General features: G+C 33.4%; 1 protein-coding gene across 3 annotated transcripts in view; it reads right to left on the bottom strand.

Moving 5' to 3' along the window:
- Window positions 1-27,060, bottom strand: part of LOC118197729 (cytochrome P450 3A8-like) — a 63,597-nt gene that overhangs the window by 17,066 nt on the left and 19,471 nt on the right. For all 3 annotated transcript variants that reach the window (XM_085809648.1, XM_035369267.2, XM_085809649.1), the window contains 5 exons: window positions 20,421-20,560; window positions 8,457-8,580; window positions 6,712-6,787; window positions 2,099-2,204; window positions 716-807 (listed from right to left, as the gene is read on the bottom strand). In XM_085809648.1, the coding sequence (XP_085665774.1) occupies window positions 716-807; window positions 2,099-2,204; window positions 6,712-6,787; window positions 8,457-8,580; window positions 20,421-20,560 (538 nt within the window). The remainder of the gene's footprint in view (window positions 1-715; window positions 808-2,098; window positions 2,205-6,711; window positions 6,788-8,456; window positions 8,581-20,420; window positions 20,561-27,060) is intronic.

Below are 27,060 nucleotides of genomic sequence, written 5' to 3'. Positions count from 1 at the left end.
TAGAAACTGCAAATTAAAATAAAATTTTTACTATTTTTATAGATCTAAGATGTCTTGTATTTAATTACGACAGCTAAAATTGCATAACATTTTATTTGTTTGTCAAAATGAACAAATTAAGGCAATTGCCAATACTTTTTTTACCCACTGTATAAGTAGGAAGAACTAGAAAAGTTTGCTGCAACAAAATTGAAAGCCAGCACAAACAGCCAAGGAAATTCTTTCATTATTACATAAGAATAAATATAACCACATAGTAGCAAATTAAAATTAGTTTACAAGCATTAAAATGAAACTAAAGCCAATACCTATTTATATATATGCATGAAAAACATGTATTAATCTGGAAAATTTATAAATTGTTTTCGGGTAAGCGCACAGATATTTCATCTACCTAAATTTCGACTAAATCAATTTGCTTCAGTCAAAAATGCTTCTTTGCTACGTATATTTTTTTTATCAGATTCAAAATTATTTTAATTGCACTAATGCTTTGAGAATACACTAACTGTATTAAAATTGTCAACGATAAATAATATATACGTAAAACAAACATATAATGAATTGAAGACAGAGTTAAGACACGTCAGACATATATTTATTAATTTTTCAGTAACTAAAGCATTTAAATATTTATAAAAATTAAGTTATCATATGTTATATAACTATTAGTAAATTTGTCTCTAATAAAAATAAAGCAAATAAGTATACTTACAAATATACTGGCGGATAAATCCTCATGGATTCATTAAGTACTTTGTCTAAATATGGCAGCTTGTTTACTGTAGCGTACTCCAAATCATGACCCTTAGCAAAGAAATGGCATACACGGATGTTAGAAAACCAAAATACAATTATTGTATTAATACGAAAATTCTATTTATGATGTTTTCGTTTTGTATCTATAGTTGATAAAAATGGTCTTAAGTTTATCTTTTTCATATTATTAAAACAAATAGATATGCTTAACGTAACTTCTCTATTACTAATTTACTAATAATACTCAGATGTATATAGGGTGGGCCAAATAAGACCTACTAATGTTAAACACGGATAACTCTTGTAATAATCATTTATTTTGATTAATTTTTATACATTAAATATATTTTATAGAAATTATGTATGAAATATGACATCAGACAAATGTCCACCATTTTTCTCGATACAGAGATTGGCTCTTTTTAACGCGTTTTCCATTACACCACGTAATGTTTCTGGTTGAAGGCTCAGTATTTTGTCTCGAATATTCTACTTCAGCTGTCTAATAGTCTTTGGTTTGTTAACATACACTATCTTTTAAATATCCATATATATATAAAAAAAAAAAAAAAAAGGTTCTACTCCGCCATTGGCAGCAAAAAGTTTTCAATCGTTGTTCTGTAGGTAGCTCCGGAAATCATTTCCGGCGTTCCATCCTCATTCTCGAAAAAAATATGTCCCGATAACTCTATTGGCCATAACACCGCACCAAACACACTTAAATTTAAATATTACTGATATTTACGCTGCGTCCTAACAATTAATCGTTGACAAGAATAGAAAAAATCGATAATTTTAACGCGTTGTTTTGTACTGTATGGTTCCATAATAAATTTGCAAGAATTCAATTATAACCTACAAAAAGAAAAAATAATTATATCAAAAAAAATTATTTGTATTTAACATTGGCAGGTCTTATTTGGCCTACCCTATATTTACTACTAATACTTGCATATTGCAAACTACGTTTCAAAAATGAGAATCTTGTACTGTCTACGCATTGTTTGTCTCAGCTACATCGCTCTAAAGGCATTCGAGTCAAAGATCGTGTAAGAATTACGTAAAATGTAACCAGTAAGTGGTATAAATAATTTAATTTCATATTTAACGAAAGTTGGTTTAATTGCTCTTTTATATTGACGAATGACTACAATGCAAATAAATTACGGATCAACAAATTAATCAACAAAAAAATAAAAAGTACGTTAAAGTAATTATTATCTGCGTCGCAGATAAACTGCACATAAGTATATATTTATTTAATCATATGCAAAACTAATATGTTTAGTATTATAATTGTGTTTCGTACAATGCCACTTTGAAGAATACATTTACTTACGCTTTTTATGAGATTATCGATTTCTTCAAAAGCCTTTTCTTGGATTTCTGGATATTTAGCAAGTAAGTATGTTGTAAATGAAAGAGCTGTACTTGTCGTTTCATAGCTGAAAACGAAATATATACCACATTAAACAATATTTCAATTTTTCTATTTAAATTTTGTTTTAACATTTCTCTAAATGACTGCCATTGCAGCCAGTAATGTTAAGAAACTGGAGGATAGGATTTTGGGAGAAGCTGAGCAATGTTAATGCAGTATGGAGCTCAGTCACGATTTCACATTCAAATCCCAAAGTCAAGTGATAACCATAACTTTTCACTTTTGGCATTATTTATAGTTTATACATTTTGCTTCCACTTAGAAGCCTAAATAGTCTACAGAATTCTAATAATTACTCTACGCTTGTATAAGAAATTATATAAACATTGGTAATACGTACATAAACAATAGTTACTATGTTCTGTGTTTTTACGAATGTTACCTTTTACTTTGAGATCAACATAAAAATTTACTATTCAGTTATAATAAGTGTAGCAATTTTATATCAGACTCGATTTTGGGGATTATATTCACGAATTAGAGGGGTTTTCTGAGATTTCGCAAACTTCAAATCGTTCCATGAACATCAAATAAATCTGCGAATTTCAGATATTTTAACATTATTTTCAAATTTCTATTGCAGTTGTTAAATAGCTAAACTTAATCGATGCCATACTGCCGGCAAACTTGCAAGTCGAATTTATTACAAACTAGGAACAAAGATATCCTGCCAAACTATGGCCAGCAGGAAAGAGTACACGAATTCTACCTTTATTGTGCTGTTGGATTGATGGTGTGAGGTGGCAATATGATTAATAAACGTACTGAACTACTACGCGCTTGAAATTTCAACCATGGCTGATGTTATTCTGGTTAGGTTACTGAACTTGTTTACTTGTTTCATGGAGCCACTGAAAAGAAGTATCTCTACTACGGATGATAATCCCATGTCTCGTGGAATGGGAAGAATCTTCTTGGGTGTGGGGATATTTGTCAAATCGATTGGCTTGCGTGCTCCCCAGACCTCAGTCCCATTAAGCAGGTATGGATATTATAAAACGGCGAACTGCAGTTCATAGTCTTTTCTCGGGAAAAAGCAAGGCCTAGTCAATTCTCTAATAAAGAAAATGAAACAATATGCCGCAAGACCTCCTAAATCGAGTGGTAATAAGCATGCCTCGGCATTGGGTTTACTGCACCACAGTTCGAAACACTGGCCACTGGAAGTACATTTCACCTGTGTCTAAATCTTATGTAAAATTTCGTTTGTGTTAGATGTGCGTACTTATTTTTAATTTAGTATCTTTGTTTGTTGTTTAGGGGCGGCTGGAGTGCTGGTTGCCCTCGTTTGTGGAGAGACGGGGGCCCCTTCTTTTGAGCTATGGGGACACTCGTGTGCAGGTCGGCTGAAGGGAGCCTCCAATTCTTACAAAATTAGTAGCTTTAAAGCCAGGTTCAAATCTCTTTTTAAGAATATTTATATTTAATTTCTCGGGAACCTTTTAATGGAACAAACAGTTAAAAGTAAAATACACGCGAATACGACTCTAAGAATAAAATCAGAGAGAAAACAATAGAGGGACTCCAGGCGTCACTGACAAGGTCAGATTACCCTGTTCCTTTGCCAACCCAACATGTAATTTTATTACAAAGATAGTCCGTAAACGCCTTGGTCTTCGGTCCCTGTAAGCGCGTGTTAGAATCCCATGAATTAGATGGCTGCATGAGTGTTTCCGTCGTTTCACTCATGCGTAACTTCCATATGAGCCAATTGCATGATGTCCTCAACGAAGACATCTCTTCTCTTAGGCAGGTAGCTCTCTTATGCTTTGCCATAAGTAAAGAAACTAAACCATTAGTTATGTACTCGTACTTACAATCTTCTGAAGAAATATTTGCTTTTAAAAGCTAATAAAGGCAATATTTCAGCAGGATAATGCTCGTGCACATGTTTCTTAGACTACATGCCTTCTTTAGGGCACAGCAGGTTTCGTTTCTTCCATAGCCTGCTTGTTCCCTGGATATGTCGCCCATTGAGCACGTTTGGGAGTTTATCGGTCGGCGATTCGCTCTTACCATAGACCTGTTATATACAATACAGCTCTATGGCTCGTACAGATGGTGGGGTACACACTAAGACTGAATTTTGGCGTCATGTCAAAGCCATACGGATTGCCATTCCCTACGATTACATTCAGAGCCTGTATGATTCAATGCCACAAGCTCTCATCGCTGAGCGTGGAGGACACACAAAATAATGATTTCAGACGTTCTTTTTTTTTTTTTTTTTTTTTTTTTTTTTTTTTTTTTTTGTCTTGTAAAGTATTTCTTTGTATCGCTATCAGAGTAATATGTTGAATAAATTTCATTTATTTCTGACAGTTCCTTCATGGTATTGCATTTTTCAAAAACATTAGTGCATATTGTGTTGTTTATTTTTACATTGCAGCTTCACAAGCTTGGCAAAATTACAATTGAGATCCAGGCGCAAATCTAAAATCACCAAAAGTGTTTGGTAGCCGCTATAACAAACGAGTACCTACTTTTATTTTACTGTAATAATTTTCATTACGGATGTTCCGCGAGCTTTCCTTTTCTCTTTTTTCTGAAACATGTTTGAACGACGTTGTGCTTTTATTATGTTAAAATACAGAAATGTAATGGAACTTGTTCGAGATTTATATAAAGAATGCGCGAAAGGAGGTACTAAATACCATATGAGAGGTATTGATAGGATAATTAAAGTGCTAAAAATACGTTTTTCGATGAGTAGATACACAGGAGTTCCAAAACATGGGACCCATAGGACGAGCATGAAAGAAAATTATTAGTTACTTTTATTTATTAGTAATTATTTAGTTTATAAGTTACAGTACACATTCAAAAGGAGATTTTCTTCGAAACTCTTTGTAACTCAACTAGCACAAGATTTTTGGTTATTTCACAGCATGTAAGTATTTGCTTTTAGGGCTTCAAATTCCGCTATTATGTTTGTTCTCTTTAGCGCTTGTGTCGTTCTAAGAGGATTAACTTAAACAAGTGATTTAAGACATTTCTCTCCTCAGGAATTATCCACAGGGGTCAGCTCAGTATTTTTCCAATGGGAAAATAGTTTTGGAACATACTCTATAAATACTACCGACAGATATTTGGTGTTAGCATTCAGTCTGAGAGGATTTGAAAACTAAACACGACAGGAGAAAGGCAAGAACAGAAGCAGTAAAATAATACAGCCATAGAGAAAAATCTTTCTGATTCCTTTGTTTTTTTAATTACCAGATGGTAATTAATTTTAGTAACTATAAGACGGCACGAAAAGCCCCAAACAAATATTTTTATGACGAAATTGATTTTCAGCATTTTCTTAGTTTTACATCCTCCAAGGGCTCGTTTCTATTAGTCAGACAACAATTGTAACCCTAGAAAGCTACCTGACATATGATGCTAATTTTGAATTACTTTCTGTAACTAGATTTGAATATATATTATTTTTAGGAGAACAGTGACTAAAACTGAGTTAATGAGGGAGGAAATCCAAAATATTGCAATATTTGTATACTAAACTAAGATTAGGATGCACTTTTTACCTCTTTAAAAGACAGATTCTGTTTAACTTGTAGAGAGAGACATTAGGTTAATTGTAAAAGCCGGAGAGATGAAAAATTAGCAAAGCCTTCGCCGGGAATCGAACCACGGACCTCTGGAATACCGGCCCAGTGTGCTGACCACTACACCACGAAGACTCGCTAGGGAGGCGGGAGAAATACCTCATATAACCCCCCTTTTAAAGGGAGACTGGGGTTTTAGGGGAACCAATCGTCAAATTCTGGTTGGGGAGAAATCATCATCCACCGCCCTTTTAGTTCGGGTGCCACTGTAGAGATATTAGGTTAACTGGAAAAGCCGGAGAGATGAAAAATTAGCAAAGCCTTCGGCGGGAATCGAACCACGGACCTCTGGAATACCGGCCTAGTGTGCTGACCATTACACCACAAAGGAACGCTAGGGAGGCCGGAGAAATACCTCCACGAAGGAACGCTAGGGAGGCCGGAGAAATAAAACCTATCCATGAAAATAAGCATAAACAAATACAGCGAAAAAGTAAACATAATTTTCCTTTTAGTTTTAGTAAGCAGCTGAAGCCATTCTTAATATTTTAGTAGCTGTAAAACACGTTTATATCTTTTTAGGATCCAAGTAAAAATTTTTGAACCTTTGCTTAAATTCTTTACCCCCCCCCCAAAAAAAGGGGGGGAGGGAATAATTCCAAAATCGTTTCCTTTCCTCGCGAATTAGAAAGGGGCATTTACTTAAGACAAAAGGTGTTAAAATTATTAGCTATATGTTCGTAAGTAAAGATATCGCATTTAAAGGTGCTTAACACCATGATAATTCAATAACTATGTAATTCACTGATTGAATCACATTTTTTCATTTGCTTTAAAAGTGACTATATGCAAGATGTTTTAGTTACGTATATGCAATACTAATTATTATTATGAAGTAGCTAAACAAAACAATGACTTGGATAACATAATTATTACAGAGCTAATAAAACAATATGCACATACCCAGCTAATAAAACAATAAATGCACTTGAAATAATTTCATCGTCGCTCATATATCTTATCTTCTTATTCAAGTTTTCTATAAAGAAAAGCATTTAGTAAGACTTAAAATTATTATTACATATTTATAACTGCTGATCTTTGTTTTAATTTTACTCGTAGTTTAAGCAATATATTTTTTACATTATATTTTAAGCAAAGTATCTTTTATATAAATTTTTAGAAAATATCTTAAGCAATACTTAAATTATGATTAACCGAGTGGATTTTCCTAATTATATTTTAAGTCTACCGATGTAAACTCGATGTTTAATAAAAACAGGGTGCTGATAACTTAATGATAGAAATAGGGGGAAGAAAAGAAATTAAGATAGATAGAAACCACTTTAATTCTCAGACTGTAATTAAAACTGCTTGAAGTCAATATCATGAATTAAATCAGTTTCTGAAGTACTTTCCTTGAGTTAGGAATTCGTTCAACTTATAAATGAATGTAACAAAGTATGTTTTTCAGAAACTTAAAATGTATTTTGCTACAGTAACCATCGTACGGTGAGTAAGTTCTTTTATGAGTAACGTTTGAAAAGTAATCACTGAAATTAAATTACTCTTTACACGCCAATGTCGTACATGATACGATTGTTCATCAAGAAGGATTTCTGGGTAATTTTTCTAACATGCAAAACTGGATACATGCAGTACTGAAGGCCTTCCGGCTCAGTCGCATCTGAAATACTGAAAAGAAAGGCCCACCACTAGGAAGTACCTATAGGTTCTTTGAATAATTAATCAGGCAGTATTATCATAATGTATTTAATTATTTATAAGATTTGTTTAGTAAGGGTATATGGATTTCAAAGATAATAATGTTCAATGGCTTGTTGTGGTAATTTATTGTTCGGTCTGACAAAAACTTTAAGATGTCTGCAAAACAAGAAATAAAAGTATTACATCTAGAAATATGAACAAAAGCAATTAAATTTGCTGCTTTCGTTCCATCGCGAAAGAAACTTAGAAGAAATTAGAACAGATTGCTAATTAGTTTCATGACCCTCAAACTGTTTTTGAAAACGAATTGATTATTCAAAAGAGAAAACTTTAGCAAGCTGACTTCGTAGAGACATTTAGTTATTTCGAAATAGGAAACATGCAAAATGTGCATTGCCCTCGCCAGCACAATAACCACGGACCTCTCGAATACGCGCCGAGCGTGCTGACCACTACATCCCGAAGGCATGCTAAAAAGGCGAGAGAAATACCTTATATACTCCCCCTTTTAAAGGGCGACTGGAGATTAGGGGACCCAATAGCCAAATCCTGGTGATGGAGAATCATCATCCACCACCGTTTTTAGTTCTAGCGCCACTGTAGAGACATCAGGTTATTTCGAAGTAGGACAGATGAAAAATGTGCAATGCCCTCGCCTGAATCACGGACCTCTCGAATACGCGCCGAGTGTGCTGACCACTACACCACGAAGACATGCCAAGAAGGCGGGAGAACTTCGTTGGTTGAATGCTTTAATGAGCGTTTTTGAACTTCCTGAAGAATATTGCTGAGATGGTGTTTTGTAATATTTTTTTATTTTAAACTTAAGCTATAATGTTCATACTTTAAACTAACATTTATTTATTAACAGTATTTCAAAAAATTATGTAGGAGATAAATTTTTTTTAAGAATTTTTTTGATGCATTCATTGGTATAACGATATTATTAAACTGGTATTACTGCTGTAGGAAATTTATACCTTCCTTATCCGCTTTTTCTTCATTTTCAGCGTCTCCAGCTTCCAGTCTGGTAATATCTATGTCTTTTTTTTCGGTAACGATCTTAGTATCAATCATTAGCTGCAGAAGGTCTGACTTTGTAACCTACAATTAGAATATGAAGATTTGCAAGCATATAATAAAATCATTTTTCTTTTTTCCCACAAGAGGATAACATATTTTACACAACGCTAAAACAAATATGTTGAGCAATTAGGTTTTTACTATATACAGTTGTAGACAATAGGTCAAACTACCAAAATTATTAAGAAATCGTTTTTTTCCTGACATGTTAATAATTCAATAAAATCATACTATTTCATGAATTTCTAATTGTAAGACAGGCTGTAAACTACCGTTAATTTCAATATATTTCATTCCCTGCTACGGGCCCACCAGCGGCCGAGCGGTAAAGTCGCTGAACACTGGTAGTTCGGTCCGAGGTTCAAATCCCGCGAACGGGCTGGCTGCATGGGCGTTTTCGTGGTTTTCCCCATGTGTAACGTCTAGACAAGCCAGTTTCCCTTAGAAAGTCCTCCACGAAGGCATCCCTCCCCTTAGGCAGATAGCCCTAGTGTGCTTTGCCATAATTAAATACACCAACACCATTCCCTGCTACGGAGGCGCAGAAAGCAGGATATTTCTAAATATGCCTACTTCAAGTGCACTATCTGAAACCAATAAAGTGCGGCGAAGTTTAAATATACGTTTTTAAGGTCGTTCAGGAGACAGATACATCCGTGTACTAAATATAAAATGTCCGTGAGGTGCCTAGTAGCGGAGCATGTTTTACTGTTATTATTACAAGATATATTGATAGTTAAGTACACTCGAAAATTTTAATACTAAGATTTTACTATTTTCTGTGAGGAAAAGAAACAAGCTTTAAATTACCTAGATCACAGGAAATAGCTGTAGCATTCTGTGTGGGAAACTCCCAGTTGTACAACCTTTGATATTTTTTGTTTAGGCTATTATTGCAAAGCACTTGAAGACTATCTGCCATAGAAAGGACGTGCCTCCGTGGAGTACGTTTTAGGAGTAACTGAATAGTACTTACATTGAAATGGAAAAGTGCACAATGCAGCTAGCTTTTCGATAGGATCGAAACTGGGTTGAATTAAGTCCCAATCACATGTTTCCGCTACGAGGGATTGGACGTCGAAACGGACAATTCTCAGATCCAGCGAAACCTACGTAGCTGGATCACCATTTTTATCGCTAGATGTGATAACTCCATTATGTGTTGACAGCTTGTCTTGCTTCATTTAGTATCATAGTTTTAAAATTTCTCTGAAATTCTGCTTCAGCGTCAAAGTATGTTGGAGATTTTACACCCACCCAAATTTTGGCATCTGCTAAAATACCGGAGTTGCATTAAAATATTCGCTTCTAAGAAATCTCCGACGAAAATTTCAAGAATAAATTGCTTTTTAAAGATTTTCCACTGTTCTTAAGGTATGATTTTCTCTCTTTACATTCAAAAGGTTCTTGGTTTGATTTCTTCTTCATTATTAGACTTCTCTCTAAAGCTTGCTTTGAAGGAACAATTTTTTTTCTTTTGTGACATTTCTCCCAACGAAGTTAGTCATATACATTGATTCAAGACATCGAATACAGGACAAGATTTACCTTAAAGTTTAATCTAAGCAGCTACTATCTTTAAAATTAATTTTAAAATTACGGATGATTCCTTGATCAAAATTTGTTAATTCGAGGTTCCTTGATGATAAGGCACATTAAAAATCTTTCATGATTTTCTAAAATTAAATCATCTTCTATGACGTATAAAGCAAACTTTAAAACCTGGATGACTAGAGATTTTTTTTTTTTTTTTGATTGGCTGAAAGGAATCCAAAACCATGCTTCTGGAAAGAACAAAAATTCTTCTTTTGTAATTTAACAGGCAAAAAGTTTACTGTGGTATATTCTAAACGTGAACTGAGTTATCATAGAAAAGGAAAATCTTTCTTCCTTCAGAGCCATGGTTTTCTCAATACCTTCCAACTAATCAACAGAAAACTTCTCTAGCCACTCACTTAATTGTTTTTACATAGAAAGTGATTTAATTTTAGCAAAATACTAGATTTATTTAGGTTGCCTGATCACTAGAGGGGAAAGTTTTTCAAGGTTTGGTATCTTTTCAACCGATGGAAGATTAGTCGAAGGAAAAAATCGTGTAATTTGAACCGAAATTTCTCCCTCCTCCCCACACAGACATGGAGGTAGGAAGTAAGATGGAGTCGCCCTAAACAAGTTTCTCCCGTACCCTGCTCTGAAGCATTGGCGATCCCTACGTGGTGACCAAAACATTGGGTCATTTACCATTGAGTTCTATGGGATTTGACGCGTTCGGATGTAAATATTTTGTAATTACTTCGTAAATATACATATAAATGTATATATTTTCTTTTTCTACAACACTTCAGAGTCCTAAGTATGTGAAAACAACATATTTTTAAACAACATTTCATTCTGAACGGAATTAAATGCTATACTTTTCACAGGACAGTTTTCTCAGAATGGTTTAATTTGAATGAAATATTTTCACAAGTTTTCGTTAATTACATTAGAAAAAAAAAAAAAAAAGTAAGGTAATTCGATTTTATTCGGTTAAGGTGCAAAAATTAAGATCAAAGTTTATTGTATTATTAATATTAAAATTATGCATTATTTCTTTTCTATTTATAGAGCTTCTTCCTAAAATACTTTCTTAAATATGACATGATTTTTTGGCTTCTGAGGCATCTTTTAAATCGAAAAATGCAAGTCAATTTATAATTAATGCTCTATTTGGTTCATTTTAAATTAGAGAATTATTAGGAATTAAATAGTACTTGACTTTCTCTGAACATTTCTAAAATGGAATAAAATAAGTTTTTTTTTTTTTTTTTTTTTTTTTTTTTTTTTTTTTTAGTATTATTTAAAACTTGTAACCGAGTTATTATAAAATGTAAGGGGAATAATTAAATAATTATTTTAATTATACTTATCAGATTTTTTTTACCCTTCATTTCAACAATACATATTCCAAAACTCTTTATTATGTTCTTAAGTGCGCATCTCATAGCATTTGCTTTACAATACCTTTTAACAGATTGCTTTCCAATACGAACAATTCTTGCTTAAATAGTTTTATAACGTATTTGTCAACAGGATTTCAACTTATGTTTACAATTTAATTAAGGTTATTATATAGGTTATTATATATTTAGATTATATATTTAGATAACAGGTTATTATATATTTAGATAACATTTATAATCATTATAAATTAGATACATTTAATAATTAGATTTCTTCACAGTACTTTGACAGTTGTTTATAAGTGAATAAATTCTTCATTTCAAATACATTTATAAATAATTTAATGAATATTTAAGTATTTTGTCAAAGGCAGATACATGCTTTTTGCAAGTACATGCATAAATAACCATACATATTTCCTATTTTTCATTTCCGGCATGTGCAAATCTTTAATTTCTGTGCATTCACTATATTTTTCGTGTAAAGTAATTTACACTAATTTAGCATACACCCGAAAGTTTTACATAAAAAATATATATGAATATAATTTGAATGAAAATTATAAGTATTATTTTTAATACCCACTCAAAGGTTAGTTTTTTTTTCAAAATTCTTCCGCGATGGCATCTCTCTCTTTAGGCAGATAGCCCTTGCACGCGTTACTCTATTTAATAAAAACTTAATCTGACCTATGTGCCTAATTAAAAATATTTTAACATACATAATTTTATATTTATAAAACGTGTAAGCCCAAAGTGATTATTTTTCAGATATATAAAATTAAAACGATGGGTTTAAAATGAGCAGCAGTAAAGCCTCTCCTTTAAAAAATTTTAAAAGGTACATGTTACAATAATATATGGATGTGAAAAAAATTTGTTTTATTTAAAACATTTTGACGTTTGGAAAATAAAATAAAAGTAGCGAATACTCTATCAAGGGTATCGAAAGACGTATACAATTTTAAATGTACCGTAAGGTATTTTTCATTCTTTAAGCATAACATTTTTCTTAAAATCTATATTTTTGTAGTGCAACAGCTTATAATTTTATAAAACAAATTCATAATCAAAATCGCTGTTGTTAGTTATCAAAAAATAACCAAGATGTGATTTTTGCGTAAATGTCAGTAAACTATACAAATTGCTATTATCCATCACACTATGAATGTTTCTTTCATGCGAAAGTGTCCCTTTTTCGATTTCTATGGAACTGTCGTGCGTCGAAATACTATCAGAATCTTGTCAAGCGAGCTTCTGAATGTAAACAAAGAACACCCCATCTGGTGACCCAAGCTTGAAAGCAGTGCTTCACTTTTAGCGCGGGTTGGCCCCTCCTCCCTTTCCTACCTCCATGCACACAGAGAAGGGGAAATGAAGTACGTTGCAATCAAATAAACGCTCCCCATTTAGCCAAGACCTCGCAATTTTGCCGTCTCATTCGGACGTTAACTTTTTCTTAACACTTAACGGATGTGACTTCCTAGGACGGGCCATCTAGATTTACGTTTTTGCTTGAGTTTTTCAGTACGTTTCAGTTTTCCATTTTATGCACACTATGTTATTTGTTCTTGGTACCATTAATTATAGTACTATCTGTCCGTTGCTTCTACTGCGCAGTTTTGCTTTTTAGATAGTATTTCTAAGTAACTTCGTAACATTTAAAATGGAAGGCACGAAATAATTTTCTGTGGAAGATGCGGAAATCCGTGAAGAAATTTAGCATATAAGCTATCCGATGTAAAAAGTGATAATGAATCAGAAAACTGTAAGCGAAACAAGACATAATGTCAATTCTGTGAGGTTCCACTTCACAAGAGTGAAGGTTTTACAAACTATCACACTCGTAAAAAATACTAGACATGTTAATTATTAACTTTGTAAAACATTTTAAGAAATGGTGTTGATTTAATAAAATTACAAAGCTTTTAAACCATACATACATGCTTATTTAATTCTCCTAAAAATGGCCGGAAACCGAAAAAGGCAGAGCAGATTCGAGCCGTCTTTTGGCTATCGTTTGCCAAATTTAGCGTATTAATTAAAAGCACTAACTTCCGCAAAGCAAACTACTTGCGCTTTCTCCGTTGGATCATATTTTAAACGAAATTACTCAGCATACAATATAGTTTATACAGATTTGACGGTGCTTAAAATCTAACTACTGAAATGAACTTGAATTTGAGAGACTAAAAATGTTCTTCTTTGTAATTTTGATTAAAAAAAATTTCTAGACAAATTAACTAAGAGGAAACTAAAATGCATGGATTTATAAATAACCCTTCCTTAATAAGTATTAATAGTTGTTAGTTTATTCAGATAATTTCTGTCTTCGACATACTATTAAAAAAAAACGGTAAGATAGTGGTAAAGCTTTCAAATTTGATTCTTGGAAGACGGTACGTTCATTTTAAGTTACGGTTACTTAATTAAATTAAATTTCATAGCAAAAATTATAAAAATTATTTCACTGATATGTGTTACGACTAATTATGAGTTAAAAATGAAATAAAGCAACAAGCGTAACATGCATGGCTGCATTCTGACTTTTTAGTTCAGTTTCATAGCTGATATTTCAGCGTTAGGTACAGAAATTGCAGAGAGCATTAATGAAAAGTTAAAGCCTCAAAGACACTGAAAACAGTTTTAAAAAATGATTTCTCAAACTGAACATTTGAGATAATTTGGAAGATTGATTCGAATTAATTTTTCTCGGGAAAATGAAAGTATATATAAATTGTTAATATAGCCCGCCAAAAAAGTCATTTAATTAATTATACACAGCAGTCCAATAAAATGAGGAAGCCACTCAAAAGGCTGAGTAGCAAAGTTAATTAAAATATGTTTCCTAAGGGATAAGATTGATTTATCTTTGTAGACATTTTGCAAGAACAATGTTTCCAAATTTGCATTCAATTTGTAGAATCCACTTGCTTATCTTCTAAGTGACAACTGTACGTGTAGTAAATTCGTGTAAGAACTACACAGGAGAAGGCTTAAAAATACCCTTTATTAAACTCTTTAGAATTTACAATGCTTCAACTGGACGCTAACACACTACGCCTCCCTTGGGCAGTAACTGAAATAACCAGAACTAAATTAAAATTCGAAGATGCTAAGAAGTAGTAGAAATCACGGTACAAGGCTCAGAAAACTCCTGTTACTTAAAACCGCGTCAACACTAGTGGCAGCAAAGTAAATGTTGTTATGACACGTAAACCAGCAATAACTACGATACTCACGCTACAGAGGTGACGGCAATAGCCTAACTCTCTCTCACTTTCCTTCTAAAATTCCGTATTTAAACCCTTTCTCCACAAGGTAGAATTTACATTCCTTCACGTGCGCTACCAAATTTAAATAGTCTGGCATTGGCAATCAGGGGAATGAAGCCTTATAGGAAAGAACGTAAAATTCAATATAATTGGTAATTTAAAATAAATATAAATTCCTTTTATTAAAATTTTCATCATTTCAGAAAATGCGAGGTTCTCAAATTAGCTGGCTGTGTAGACGTTTTCTTATTATTTCCATGTGTAACGTGAATGGGAGCCAGTTTTCCTCTTCCATTAAGGCATCCTCCCTTTCGATAGTGCTTTTCCATAAGCTATTAAGCAAAGGAACTGAAAATGCCGGGGACTGGTAAGTTTTAATCTTAATTTGTTGCGTTGTGGTTGGAAATTTTATAATTCAACAAACTTTGATCCAGCGAACTGGAGAACAGCATGCGGCTCGCTTCGTAATAAGCAGTATTTTTATTTATGAAACACATAACTAAAATCTGACGAAAATATCTTAGCGCTATGACGCTTGTTTATATGTATCACTAACTTAATTTGTCTAATAACGTTAGAAGCGTATTATATTTTACAGTACATACAGCTCTTTAAATTGTCGAAATAATTAATGAAAGACAAAAAATTTCGTTTCTGGACTTTGGAGGACTAGTTTTTAGAATAGACCTGAACTATGGAGACAACATGAAAGACATACCTTGGGAATACCTCTATTTGTATATCTGAATGTACGATATCATGGATGCATATGGTTCCAGATTGCGTAAAGAGAAACAAGCTGACAGATAATCAAATTTTTGTGCGTTATGAATTAATCAAATGATTTAGGGTTAGGTGCGACTCTGTTTGTTGGTCATTATGTAGTTCTACGTGGAAAATGAAACGATAGATTTTTATGCAAAAACAGTGCTAAGCGCGTTTTAAACATATTTTCAACAAGTAATTTGAAATTTCTCTTCACCTTGCGCTGTCCATATCCCCTCGGTTTTTATTCCTTCCCTATAATTTTGTATGGATTGCGAGTAGAGAAAAATGTGTGCTTCTGCTTTTCAAAACGCAACAAAATCCTCTACTTGAGTTAAAAACTATTTCTGTTATTCTGAAGATTACAACATCACTTTTCGAATTCCGTTTACTCTTTTTATGATAATTTGCCAATTATACAAATTAAAAACAAATAAAAATGGAAATTCAGAGGAAATATTTGATTTTCTAGCCGAATAAAATATTTTCAGTGTTTGTAAACAACAAGATTAATTAAAACTCTATGAAATACTAGTCAGTTTATCTGAAATGTTTTCAATGTTTGTAAACAACAAGATTAATTAAAACTCTATGAAATGCTTATCAGTTTATCTGAAATGTTTCTTTCTAATTACAAACACATTTTTGCTTTTCAAATGATACAATTATTTAGTTGAGGCTCTTTGTAACTATAACCAAAGTCCTTTAATACTTCTGAGTTCTAAATTCTGGCTCTTACTGACATAAAGTTTAGCCATCCCCGATATTTGTTGCCAAGTTCAAAGAACCATTTAAAACAGGTATTCTGAGCTGCGTTAAATTACAGTCTTTGGAAAAGCATAAGATGGATATATACTCCTTCCCTCTTCGGGAAATTACTTCTTTGTTGAACATACTATTAGCTAAAGCAGTGTAGCTCTGTTAGTTCGCTCCAGGTTACAGAAACAAAATGCAAGCATTGTGATTTCATGCTATTTTTCAGCAAACGATCGACAAGATAACACAATTACATTTTGAATAAAAGTTTAAATGTGAAATACTCTGCTTTAAGCTCCTTTTCTTTTTTTAATTTCTCTTTTTTCACCTTTAGTAGTATTAATTCTAGTGCAATAACTTTTAAAATATGAATACTAGAAGTAATGGAATTCTACTTTTTGCGTGTATACATGCGTATTCGACTATAGGGGTCCTCTTAAATTTTTGATCTTGCTCGTTATATTAGACATTAATTTGTATACAATTTCAATAAAAGAAATTGGAATTCTGCAAACTACTCAAGGAAAACTTTCTGATGTAGATGGGTTATGTACATACCATATTTAAACAAATTCTTTGTGATAATAAAGATCTACATAATAAAATGTAGAACTGCAAATGCCAGCTGCCATACGGAAGCTTAATTATAAAAGAAAAACATCATCTAAAGAAAAGAAGAGACTGTTCATGAGTTCAAAACATTGAGTTAACAGAAGCAGAAAAATGTAAAAATGAATACCATAGAAATATGTAGCGAAGAATTTGTTTTGCAAAATCGTTTTCCAGATTATTTGATGCAGATTTGAATTTCAAATTAGAAACTCTAGTTTTACACCAAGTAGTAAAATCCTCTATTTATAGAAACTATCGTAAAGTTTTAGATATTTCATTATCATTCAGACACCAAGATTTAATTGTTCTTCATTAATACGAAAATAATCTTTTAATCCACAAAGGTGGAATACATGAAGAAGATCACGTTCTTTGCTGTGATCTTTGGAAACAGAAAATGCAGCTAATTCTGGCAGGTACACTTATATTTTAAGGATATAATTTATGAAGATAAAGTATACTAATATTTTAGGCTATTATATATTTATAACTGCATATAGCTGAAGTTTAGGCGAAGTAGGAAATGTTCATATCCCATTTTTATTCATAAAGAAAACGAAGCAGATGCAAAAAAGACCACTGTCAACCAAGATTTCATCGTGTTATGTAGCTTATTGATATTACTTGTTAATGAAATATTATATTAATATACTATACCCTGAAATTTATATTAATACAGGTTATAGTATTTAACATAAGTTTTCAGCATATTTTCCATACTTTTAGCCGCATTTTGCGTTTCCAGGGAACACCACGGGGAGGTAGTCTGTTAGTCCCCCACAAGTTTTATTTAATTTCTATTTATTGTTTATATTTAGCAACCTGATAATGTACAATATATAATACACTATAACATTTAAATATGCGTAATATAATAATAATATACAATACATATTACACTATAACACTTAAATATACGCAACATAACAATGATATACAATACATATTACACTATAACATTTAAATATACACAACATGACAATAATATACTATACATAATGCACTATAAACATCTAAACATGCAATACTTCATGGAATCTTGGTAATTAAATTTCAAAACAGCTTCATTTAGATAAGCGCACTATGTAACAGAACTTTACTATAAACATCTGCGAATTGTTATATCACTTCAGCGAAGCTTTGAACGGTAGTTTTAATAACTTTATTTTAATTGTACGTGTTTTTTGTATTCCTCTTCTTTTTTTAGCAGAATATTCAGTTCTAGTTTGTTTCGTAGCATATCATAATATTGTGCTTCTTTCTTTAAATGCAAAATAGGTTCTAATATGTCTGGGTTCAGTTTTTAACATGTTTAATTTAATTTATTAAGCACCTTTGAAACGCATTCGCGTTCTATGTCTTTCATCGTAACAGTTCTACGTATCTTTAACTGTATCATTGTCCAACGACTGATCAACCATATAGTTATTAAAGCATTCAATTTTCATATTTTAGGAAGAGGAATTTTCTATGATATGCATCGATGCTTTCAGGGGGTATGTGTGCCAAGGCAGCACACATATGAACATGCATTCTAATTTCCTCGTTTTTTCTGTAACGGGAAGTTATACATCTGTATCTCCCTCCATAGACACTGATTGAAGTGAAAATTACATCCTTTTATTATGGAGTCAGGAAATATTTTCGCGCAACCAATGCCCCCGTTTCAAAGTGTTTCGATGATCCATATATTTGGCTTCCATGTAGGGAGTAAATGGCGAAGAGCTGTAAGCAATTTTTTACATGTAATCTGCGTTTTATCAGTTTATCCACTAGAAATCCATATACAGTACGGGATATTTCGTTATCTTCTGCAGTCCACATAAGCTGTATAAATCTGCTTACTGTTTGAAATTAAGGGAGTTTCTGATACGAAATCGAGAACTGTATGAAACACTCTAGAAAAATGGTTCTATGTTGATCTTTGAAACAGGTGTCAGTTCTTTTATGAGATCTCTTATGGCATTCAATTTTATGTTTCTCTATTTCTATCCGTGAAACACCAGGGATGCATGAATGAGCTTGTCTTTTATTTAGCAGGTGACGTCTTTCATCTGTCAACAAACTTCCATTGCATTTAGCAGCTCTACATACCCGTGTCATGTATCCATCTTTAAGAGTTCGTTTAACATGATATACCGTTTATACGCAACAGAAGGCCTTCCTTTAGAAGTCTGCAGAATTTTAACTTCGCCCATTGAAAAAACAAGTAACTTCGCGTCCAAGAGCCAAGTCCCGAAATTTCGCAGAGTCGAAAATGATAGCTTTACCAAAGAGTCTTCGTATTTCACTCCATTTAACTTCAAGTCTAGGACAAATAATCGAAGGCACTTTCACATTTTCTCATCTGACATGGGATCAGAAGAAATCACATGGGTAACTTCGTTCGTAGAAACTTCATTCACATAGTCCATAGATTCCGTAAATGGGAGAATTGCTGACAGCACATCTGTAATTCGATTGCGAATCCTTCTCGAGCGCTGAGGCAGCAGGCAGCGACTTCGCAGACAGCTTATTTCTTCCCATATTTTGCCTACGGAGGAGTTCAGTGGTAAATTTGTCGTCTTTCCTAAACAATCTGGCATGTTTTGGATCTCAAAACTGCTTACGACCCATATCTTAAGAGTCCACTATAGAATAGAATATTTTCTCAGCCCTTCGTAAAGCAACTTTAGCGGGTTTAGCCTCCTTCAACTGTTGTTGAAGATTATCGACTTTTCTAAGGGCTTGAAATAAATCTTATCCTCTGGATTATTTTCTGAATGCTCAAAGTAATACAGAACAGCGTAGGACTGATCTACGAGGAAAGCGCATTGCTCGTTAGGCATAGCGAGGCACGTAAACGCACGAGTCGAAGACATCTAACAAAGTCACGTAGGAAGAGCCAGGCGAGAGCGACAGGAACTCACAAAGGCAACCGCCGGAATCTTGATTTGAGAAATATATCTCTTCCCTGAATGGTCATTTATTGTACTGGAGGTTGAAGATCGCAGATAATACTCCTCGGAAAGCAATGTTACAGGCTTTGCTAGCTATTACTTTTTAGAACATATGGGAACGATCAACGAACAAAGCATCACCCCCACAGGCATCAGTCATGGACGAACAAGCCCTCAGGCTACTAAAAACTATTCAGCATTTTCGGAGGAAAGGGAGTTCATCACTGCTGACACTTTGGAAATTCGAGAGAGCAAAAGCTGAAAGGCGCTTTGGCATGGCTAAGGGAAAATGCCTTGATTGATTTTGAGCTGGAAATGCAGGATATATTTTTTTCCTGCACATAGAGGGACTTCTCATATTCAGGTTCAACTGCAGTAATTACGTCACGCATGATATTTCGCTGTTACCGCTACTAACTTGAATTTTCACTGTACTTTAATAGCTTTCGGTTTGTTACAGTATAATATTATGTTAGTAAGGGATTTCGCGTTTTAGAGCGGTCAGTTATGAGAAGCTAAGCATTTCATACCTGTGAAAGAAATCAATACAGATCTTTCCTGAATCTTATTACCTGTGGATTATTCCTTCGATGCTGAAGAACTTGTATAAGATTATTTCGCAGCATTTTGGCTGGTTTCGTACCTTTATTCAAGATTCCTAATACAAGATCTTGCAATTTCAGGCACAGGCGTCTTAGGAATGGTAAAGTTACTGTTAAAAAAAAATACCTTCATATAAAACAGGAAATTTATATTAGAAAGAACTTATATGAAGTGTGTTATTTTTATGGTTATTAAACTAAACCGTGTATCAACTGACTTCAAATGTCTCATTTCAGTTTTCTAATAGAGTAGAATAGCTAGAGCTTTACCGCTCAGGGAAGGGCCATGAATTTGCCGCCCATCTTAATATGCAAATAAATAAATAAAATGTCAAAACGACATATAGGGATATAAATTTAAACTCAGTGCTTATTTTCGAAGAAATAATTTAATTCCAAAATTTTAAGAATTATATTATTATTTTGCTTGTTTTTTCGTGTCGCAAAACCATCGATGATATTGTAGAGGTGTGTTCGATTGCTCCAGCTGCTGTTATGTAAATAGAAAAATTTCTTAAATGCAAAATAAACATTTGTAGTTCCTAAATAAGCGTTAATTTTTATTTCGCAACTAACAAGACGTACTGAAATTGCGAGAAAAGTTCACAACAGTAATGCAATATTTGGAACTTTTTTCTGGAGACTGTATTTAAGAATAAACAGCAAAAATTCAAAAGGATCGCCTTTCCACGTTCCCGTTTCTTTTTCTGCAACAATAACTCTAAAATACTTCCTTCTTAACGAGAAATTTTTCTCTATTAATGTCTGAGTTATTAAAATTGATTTTCGTAATTTTCTTTCAAAAGTTTTGAAGGACTAATAAAGTTACAACAAAAGTATATACTGTTGAAGTCTTGTGGTGATTTCTTTGAATACTTTATCTAGAATAAAAACCACTTTTTTCTTCAATTTAATTCCGTATGGCAGTTCAAAATATCATTATTTTTTTACATGCCTCGACAATTTAATTTATGTCAGTTATTTTTAATTTGCGAGCCTTTCCTGCTTTCTCTTATTCCTCTCGCGTTTCTTCGCTAGGATGTAAATGAGTTACAGTGAAAGAGAGTATTTGAACTGTAGGAGCGAAAAGTTTAGTTAGAGCGTGATTTCGCTAATTAACAATTATGGATTATTATTATGGATACTAACGGTGATGTTACAATTGTCTATTTCAAATTGTAATTTGTTATTTATTTAAAAAAATGTCCTGATAAATATAAGTGGTGTACTTTAGGCGATAGTAGAATATTTCATTTTCATTTCACTTGATTATCAGACAGTAGCATATCTAGAGCGAAGCGGATGGGGCGATTCGCTCAGGGCAGCAAATTTTTGGGGAGTCCCCAGTTTTTTGCAGGAAACACTAGTTTATGGGGGTTGAAAGTTAACAGCTGGCCAGCTATCCAGCTGTTAACTTTTATATCGATTAAGCATTCTTGCCGCCGAGCTATTCTGCCGGTGCAGGTTTTTGAGTCAAATTGTTAGCTTAAATTGAATTGTGTGTTCTCGCACTACTCTTTACCTTTAATTTTAGTGTTACATTATCTTTTAAGTTTTCACCTCAAGTGGTCTATTCATTACATTGAGTTCAATAACAGTGTGTTTTATAGCCTTTCTCTGGTTGTGTTTATCTTCAAGACTAGGCGAGAATTCTGAAGTATCAACACTTAGGTAAATATAGTCACATTTTATGATAACATAAATATAGTCACATTAAACGAATTAGATCTTACAACCCCCATAAACTAGTGTTTCCTGCAAAAAACTGGGGACTCCCCAAAAATTTGCTGCCCTGAGCGGATCGCCCCATCCGCTCCGCTCTAGATATGCTACTGTCTGATAATCAAGTGAAAATGAAAATGAAATATTCTACTATCGCCTAAAGTACACCACTTATATTTATCAGGACATTTTTTTAAATAAATAACAAATTACAATTTGAAATAGACAATTGTAACATCACCGTTAGTATTTTACTTACTCATATATATAGGATTTGTTGAATGGTAAATACTTTGAAATATCTTTGAAAAAAAAACAAATCTAATTTAGCTCTAACATAGGAATATGTTTTACTTGCGTGATGAAAAGCAAAACTCAGCTCATAAGACTTGAGAGTAGGAGTAGCTAATAAATAAGTAGGAAATAATTTTGAGTAGGTTTCCTGTACATACTATTTTTATTTTAGAAAGCCCAATGGCGTAGCCAGAGCTTTTGCCGCCTGGGCAATCCCTAAGTTTGTCGTCTGAGGCGGTCTCCGAATTTGTCTACCTCTCTAAATACTCCAGGAAACATAGCTAAAAAACAATAAAATGACATATAGGGAGATAAATAAATAAAAGAAAATTGCGTTTATTTTCGAAGTAAAATTTTAATTCTGCCATTTTTATTGTTTTGCTTGTTCTTCTGACATTATAGGGTTCTGCTTCATAGCACTAGTTACATTCAATATAGAAAATTAAACAAATTTTTAGAAAAATTTCTTAAATGCAAAATAGACTTTTGTAAGCCTTATTCTTCTTAAATGATGTTTTACTCAGAAAATTTTCTTCACTAGAGACACCCGCAGAAATTATGAGAAAAGTTCGCAGTAGTCAGTGCCGCTTTAATAGCATTATGAGCCCCTGGGCAAACGAGCGTCCTGGGACCTCCTACAACAGCAATTCATAGAAATTAAATGTAAATAAATTAACACTGGGGGGCCTCTCTGCTCGTGAAACCGTCGGGCAAATACCAGTGGGTCTATGCGTTAAAGCAGACCTGACAGTTGTGTTATGATATTAACTTTGTTCTGGAAATTGTCCTTTAGAAAAACGGAAAAAGTGAAAAGGGCTCCCTCTTTTCTTTTCTTTAGCTTTGATGGAAGTAAAATACTAAAATATTTTTCTTTAAAGAAGACCTTCTTCCTTATTAATGTTAAAATGTCCATAATTTAGTTGATAACTCTATTTTTCTTTTAAAAGTTATGACGAAATAAAGTAGGTACAACAAGAATATACATATAGCTATATATACATATAGCTGCTGAAATCTCGTGGTAGTTTCTTTGACTACTTTATCCAGTGTGAAAACCACTTTTTTTTCTCAGTTTAATTTTAGATGTCAATTCATAATCTCGCTATTCTTAGTTTGCTTAACAAGACTAACCACCTATAAAATAATATTTCATATAAAAAATGCCACCCCCTGAAAATATACCGCCCAGGGCGGACCGCCTCCATCTACTCCACTGAGTAAGCCATTTTTTAAAGTATAATAAATTCTCATGTGACTTTAAGCACAGTGAATCATATACACATATATGTAATGTTCTTTTTAAATAACACGTTAATTTTATGTTAATTATTTCCTGTAACTGCTGTTCCTTTCACCACCTCCACAGAATACTAAATAGCTGGGACTTAAATAATGGGCGAAAGTGAAATTTAGAGAGCTTGACAACGCAAGAGGAAAACTTTTTATTTCGGTAGCCTCCCACCTGGTGTACGTGCTGCGCTGCTTTCGGATAACATGTTCTGATAATTGCTAGAGTGTATGCTTAAAGATCGTGAATAATTGTGAGTCAGGTTGTGCAGATATTAAAGTTGTTGTGTTACAAATATTTAAGCATTCTATATTCCCAAGAACCTGCAAGAAGCGGTAGATAAGCTTTGTTAAATTTTAATTGTACCTAGAGGTCCTAATTTTATCACTTCTTCGTGATTTTAAAAGTTCTAGACTTCAAATTAAAGGGACAGAGACAATAAACTCTCCAAACCACACGAAACTCGGACAAAAGTCCCTTAGGGTTAACCTTACACACACAAGGTGATCCAAAAGTAAGAGAAAAGTAAAATTTTATTACTCGAAAAGTATAGATAGTAGTAGCACAACATGGTTTTCACAGAAAATTCCCAGACAGAGACATGGGATATTCTTCAACAATGAAAGCTTTTATAACCAGAATAGTTACATTTATTGTCGAAAGATAGTGCTTCAGTTGTGACAGAAGTTCGTACAGGTACAACTAGAACTTCTGTATTACTACATGTGACTGAGGTACTACTGAACCTAGCTAACGGTTAAGGGTCCTCCCTAATTTTAAAGGAGAGTACCTCGGGTTGTCTGGCAGTCTCCCACCTACCTTTGCCGACAACCTCTCGAAAGGCTTTTTTTTTTTTTTTTTTTTGTCGTGTATTTCGAGTACCTCCTTGCCGCAGAGACCTTATACGCTTACAAACATCCATGCCTTCTCCAGGATACACCTTTAATGAAACTTTAAACAAGACAAAGCAAAGCAAGATTTAGAGCAGAGTATTCGAGATGAGACACCACAGGTTAGTGAAATCAAGCTGTAAACTAATATTTCAACTTGAATTTTTCATGCTTATGCGAGTTTAAATTTCAAAGAAATTCTGAAAAATGACCGAAAAATATGCCAAACTTTTGGAGAAAATTTCTGCTAATATTCGTGTCCTTCGAAGGTAGTTATAAAAATTTACTAATGGAGATGAATCGCTTGAAGATCCTCCATATGGATGAAAGCTGCAGACGAAGCAGATCTTGCTCTTACATGCTTCTTATTCGCATAAATACTTATAATATAAAAAACAAATTGACAAAATGATACGATTGCATTTCCATCGCATTAGAAGTGTATGCAAGTTTAGCAAATGAACACTCCATGGAATGGACAGAATAATTTTTAACAGATTATACACTGCCAATGTGCATAATCTGTTAAAGATTTGCTTTGGATTGCTTTTTCCTGCAATGGAATTATATCTTGTCCCTTTCCCTTTTTCAGCTTAGGAGCAAAAATGGATCTTATGGAGCAGTCCCAAAAAATAAGTTTGGTATTTATTGATTATCTTCTTTGTCATAAATCTCAAAGCAGAAAGTCCATTAGCAGAAAGTTTTATTGCGTATACAATAGGCGACTGCTAGAATTTTCACTACGAAAATCACCGTTTGTTTGCTTGGAATATTTATTGCGGCTATCGATCGCCACTAATTATAACTATGAATCGTTTCTTCAGCCTCATTCTGTATAAACGGGGCCGGCTGCCATACCATTGGACACGAGTTCGAATTCCGGACAATGCATGGATAATTGCAAATGTGTAGTATCGTTGCGTCATGGAGAACACAGTATCGTCTACCCAAAAGTTTCCCCCGAAGGGTTCTCGTCGGGTGAAAGAAGGCTAGGAGATACTTGAATCTATGATGTTCTTCCTCGAAATTGGACCGAGCCGAGGAAACTCGTTATGACCTACAACGGGCACAAGACATAGGTCAACGAAAGAATTACTCTTTGCCTTTCGGCCACTATAGAATTTGTGGAATCCATCTGTTTTTTGTTCAGATTAGGAGGATTAGTAACAACAACATCATAAATCACTTTTTTTCTTGGAAGCACCGGTATTCAGTTAGAACGTCGCAAGGATATTCTGCTCCATCACGGTGTTGCAAAGTGTCATGTCTGACGTATGGATCTGTTACAAAATTCGAAATCCATATACATCTTTCTCATTACCTTGACATCAATGTGTCAGGTTATTACAATTTTAAATATAGAGCATGATCTGAGAAATAAAAAAATATGCCGTGGAGATGGAGTTTCTCTACAAGTGAAAAATATTTTTTTCACTTGTAGAGATAATAGCTTTTACCAAAGCGGCTTCTATAAGCTTTTGTTTTTTTTTTTTTATCAGGAAGAAGATAATTATTATCTAAATGAATAAATATATTTCTGTTTGCATATATTTGTATTTTTGTCATATGTTGTAAAATGGCCGGTACGATTATGATTATCTAACATCATAAGTCTTGGGGGAAAAGCAGTGACCCGATCATAAAAAAACGGAAAATTGTCAAGGATTCTTCTTTAATCGTGTGACAATATTCATTGTACTGGAAGTCGAATGCAGAAATCGCTTTATAGAGGAATGCTGTGGCTATTAATTTGACAAAGCTGTTCATGGTGATTTTAAATTTATTACTTTGTAGAGCCCCTATGATGGTTTGTAAAGGTTGTAAAGACCCTATAATGGTTTGCTGAACCAGTAAGCCGAAATTCCAATTCCAAATCTCTCGATTTCGAGCCGGATGTGCAACACCACGAAGGCACGCCGCAAGGAAGAAGAAAATATCTAACTTTTACTAAATGTGAATACTCATTTGAAAGTTATATGCAGATATGCATGAGTACGCGTATGTTCCTATAGGACAGTTAGAATTTCTTGCCACTATTCGGTACTTATACGAATCAGAGGAAAAACACATTCAACTTAGTTTTTTCGAAGAATAAAAGATATATTCAGTGTTGCTGAAAAATGTAATCAAGTTGAAAGAAACTGTAGCTTTCTCCTCATGTGGGGAATTGCTGTTTAATGGGTAGCACATCCATCCAGCAACTGGATGATGTGTTTTGATCCTTGGCGATGGCACAATTCCTTAAAAGTTAAAAGACCCTATAATGGCGTTAGAATTAAAAATATGCAGTAAAATAACTTGTCACCATTTGGATTTGATCTCATGCCGTTCCTATTTAGATATCTGGAAATTATCCTTTAGTTATCTGGGAGAATGTAAGGAATTGTATCATTTCTTTCTCTCATATGTGGTGTTT

This window comes from Stegodyphus dumicola, chromosome X2, assembly GCF_044657685.1.
Source record: "Stegodyphus dumicola isolate Sdum_Otavi_A_Nest chromosome X2, ASM4465768v1".
NCBI classification, from domain to species: Eukaryota; Metazoa; Arthropoda; class Arachnida; order Araneae; family Eresidae; genus Stegodyphus; species Stegodyphus dumicola.
This window is presented reverse-complemented; position numbering and strand designations above follow the sequence as displayed.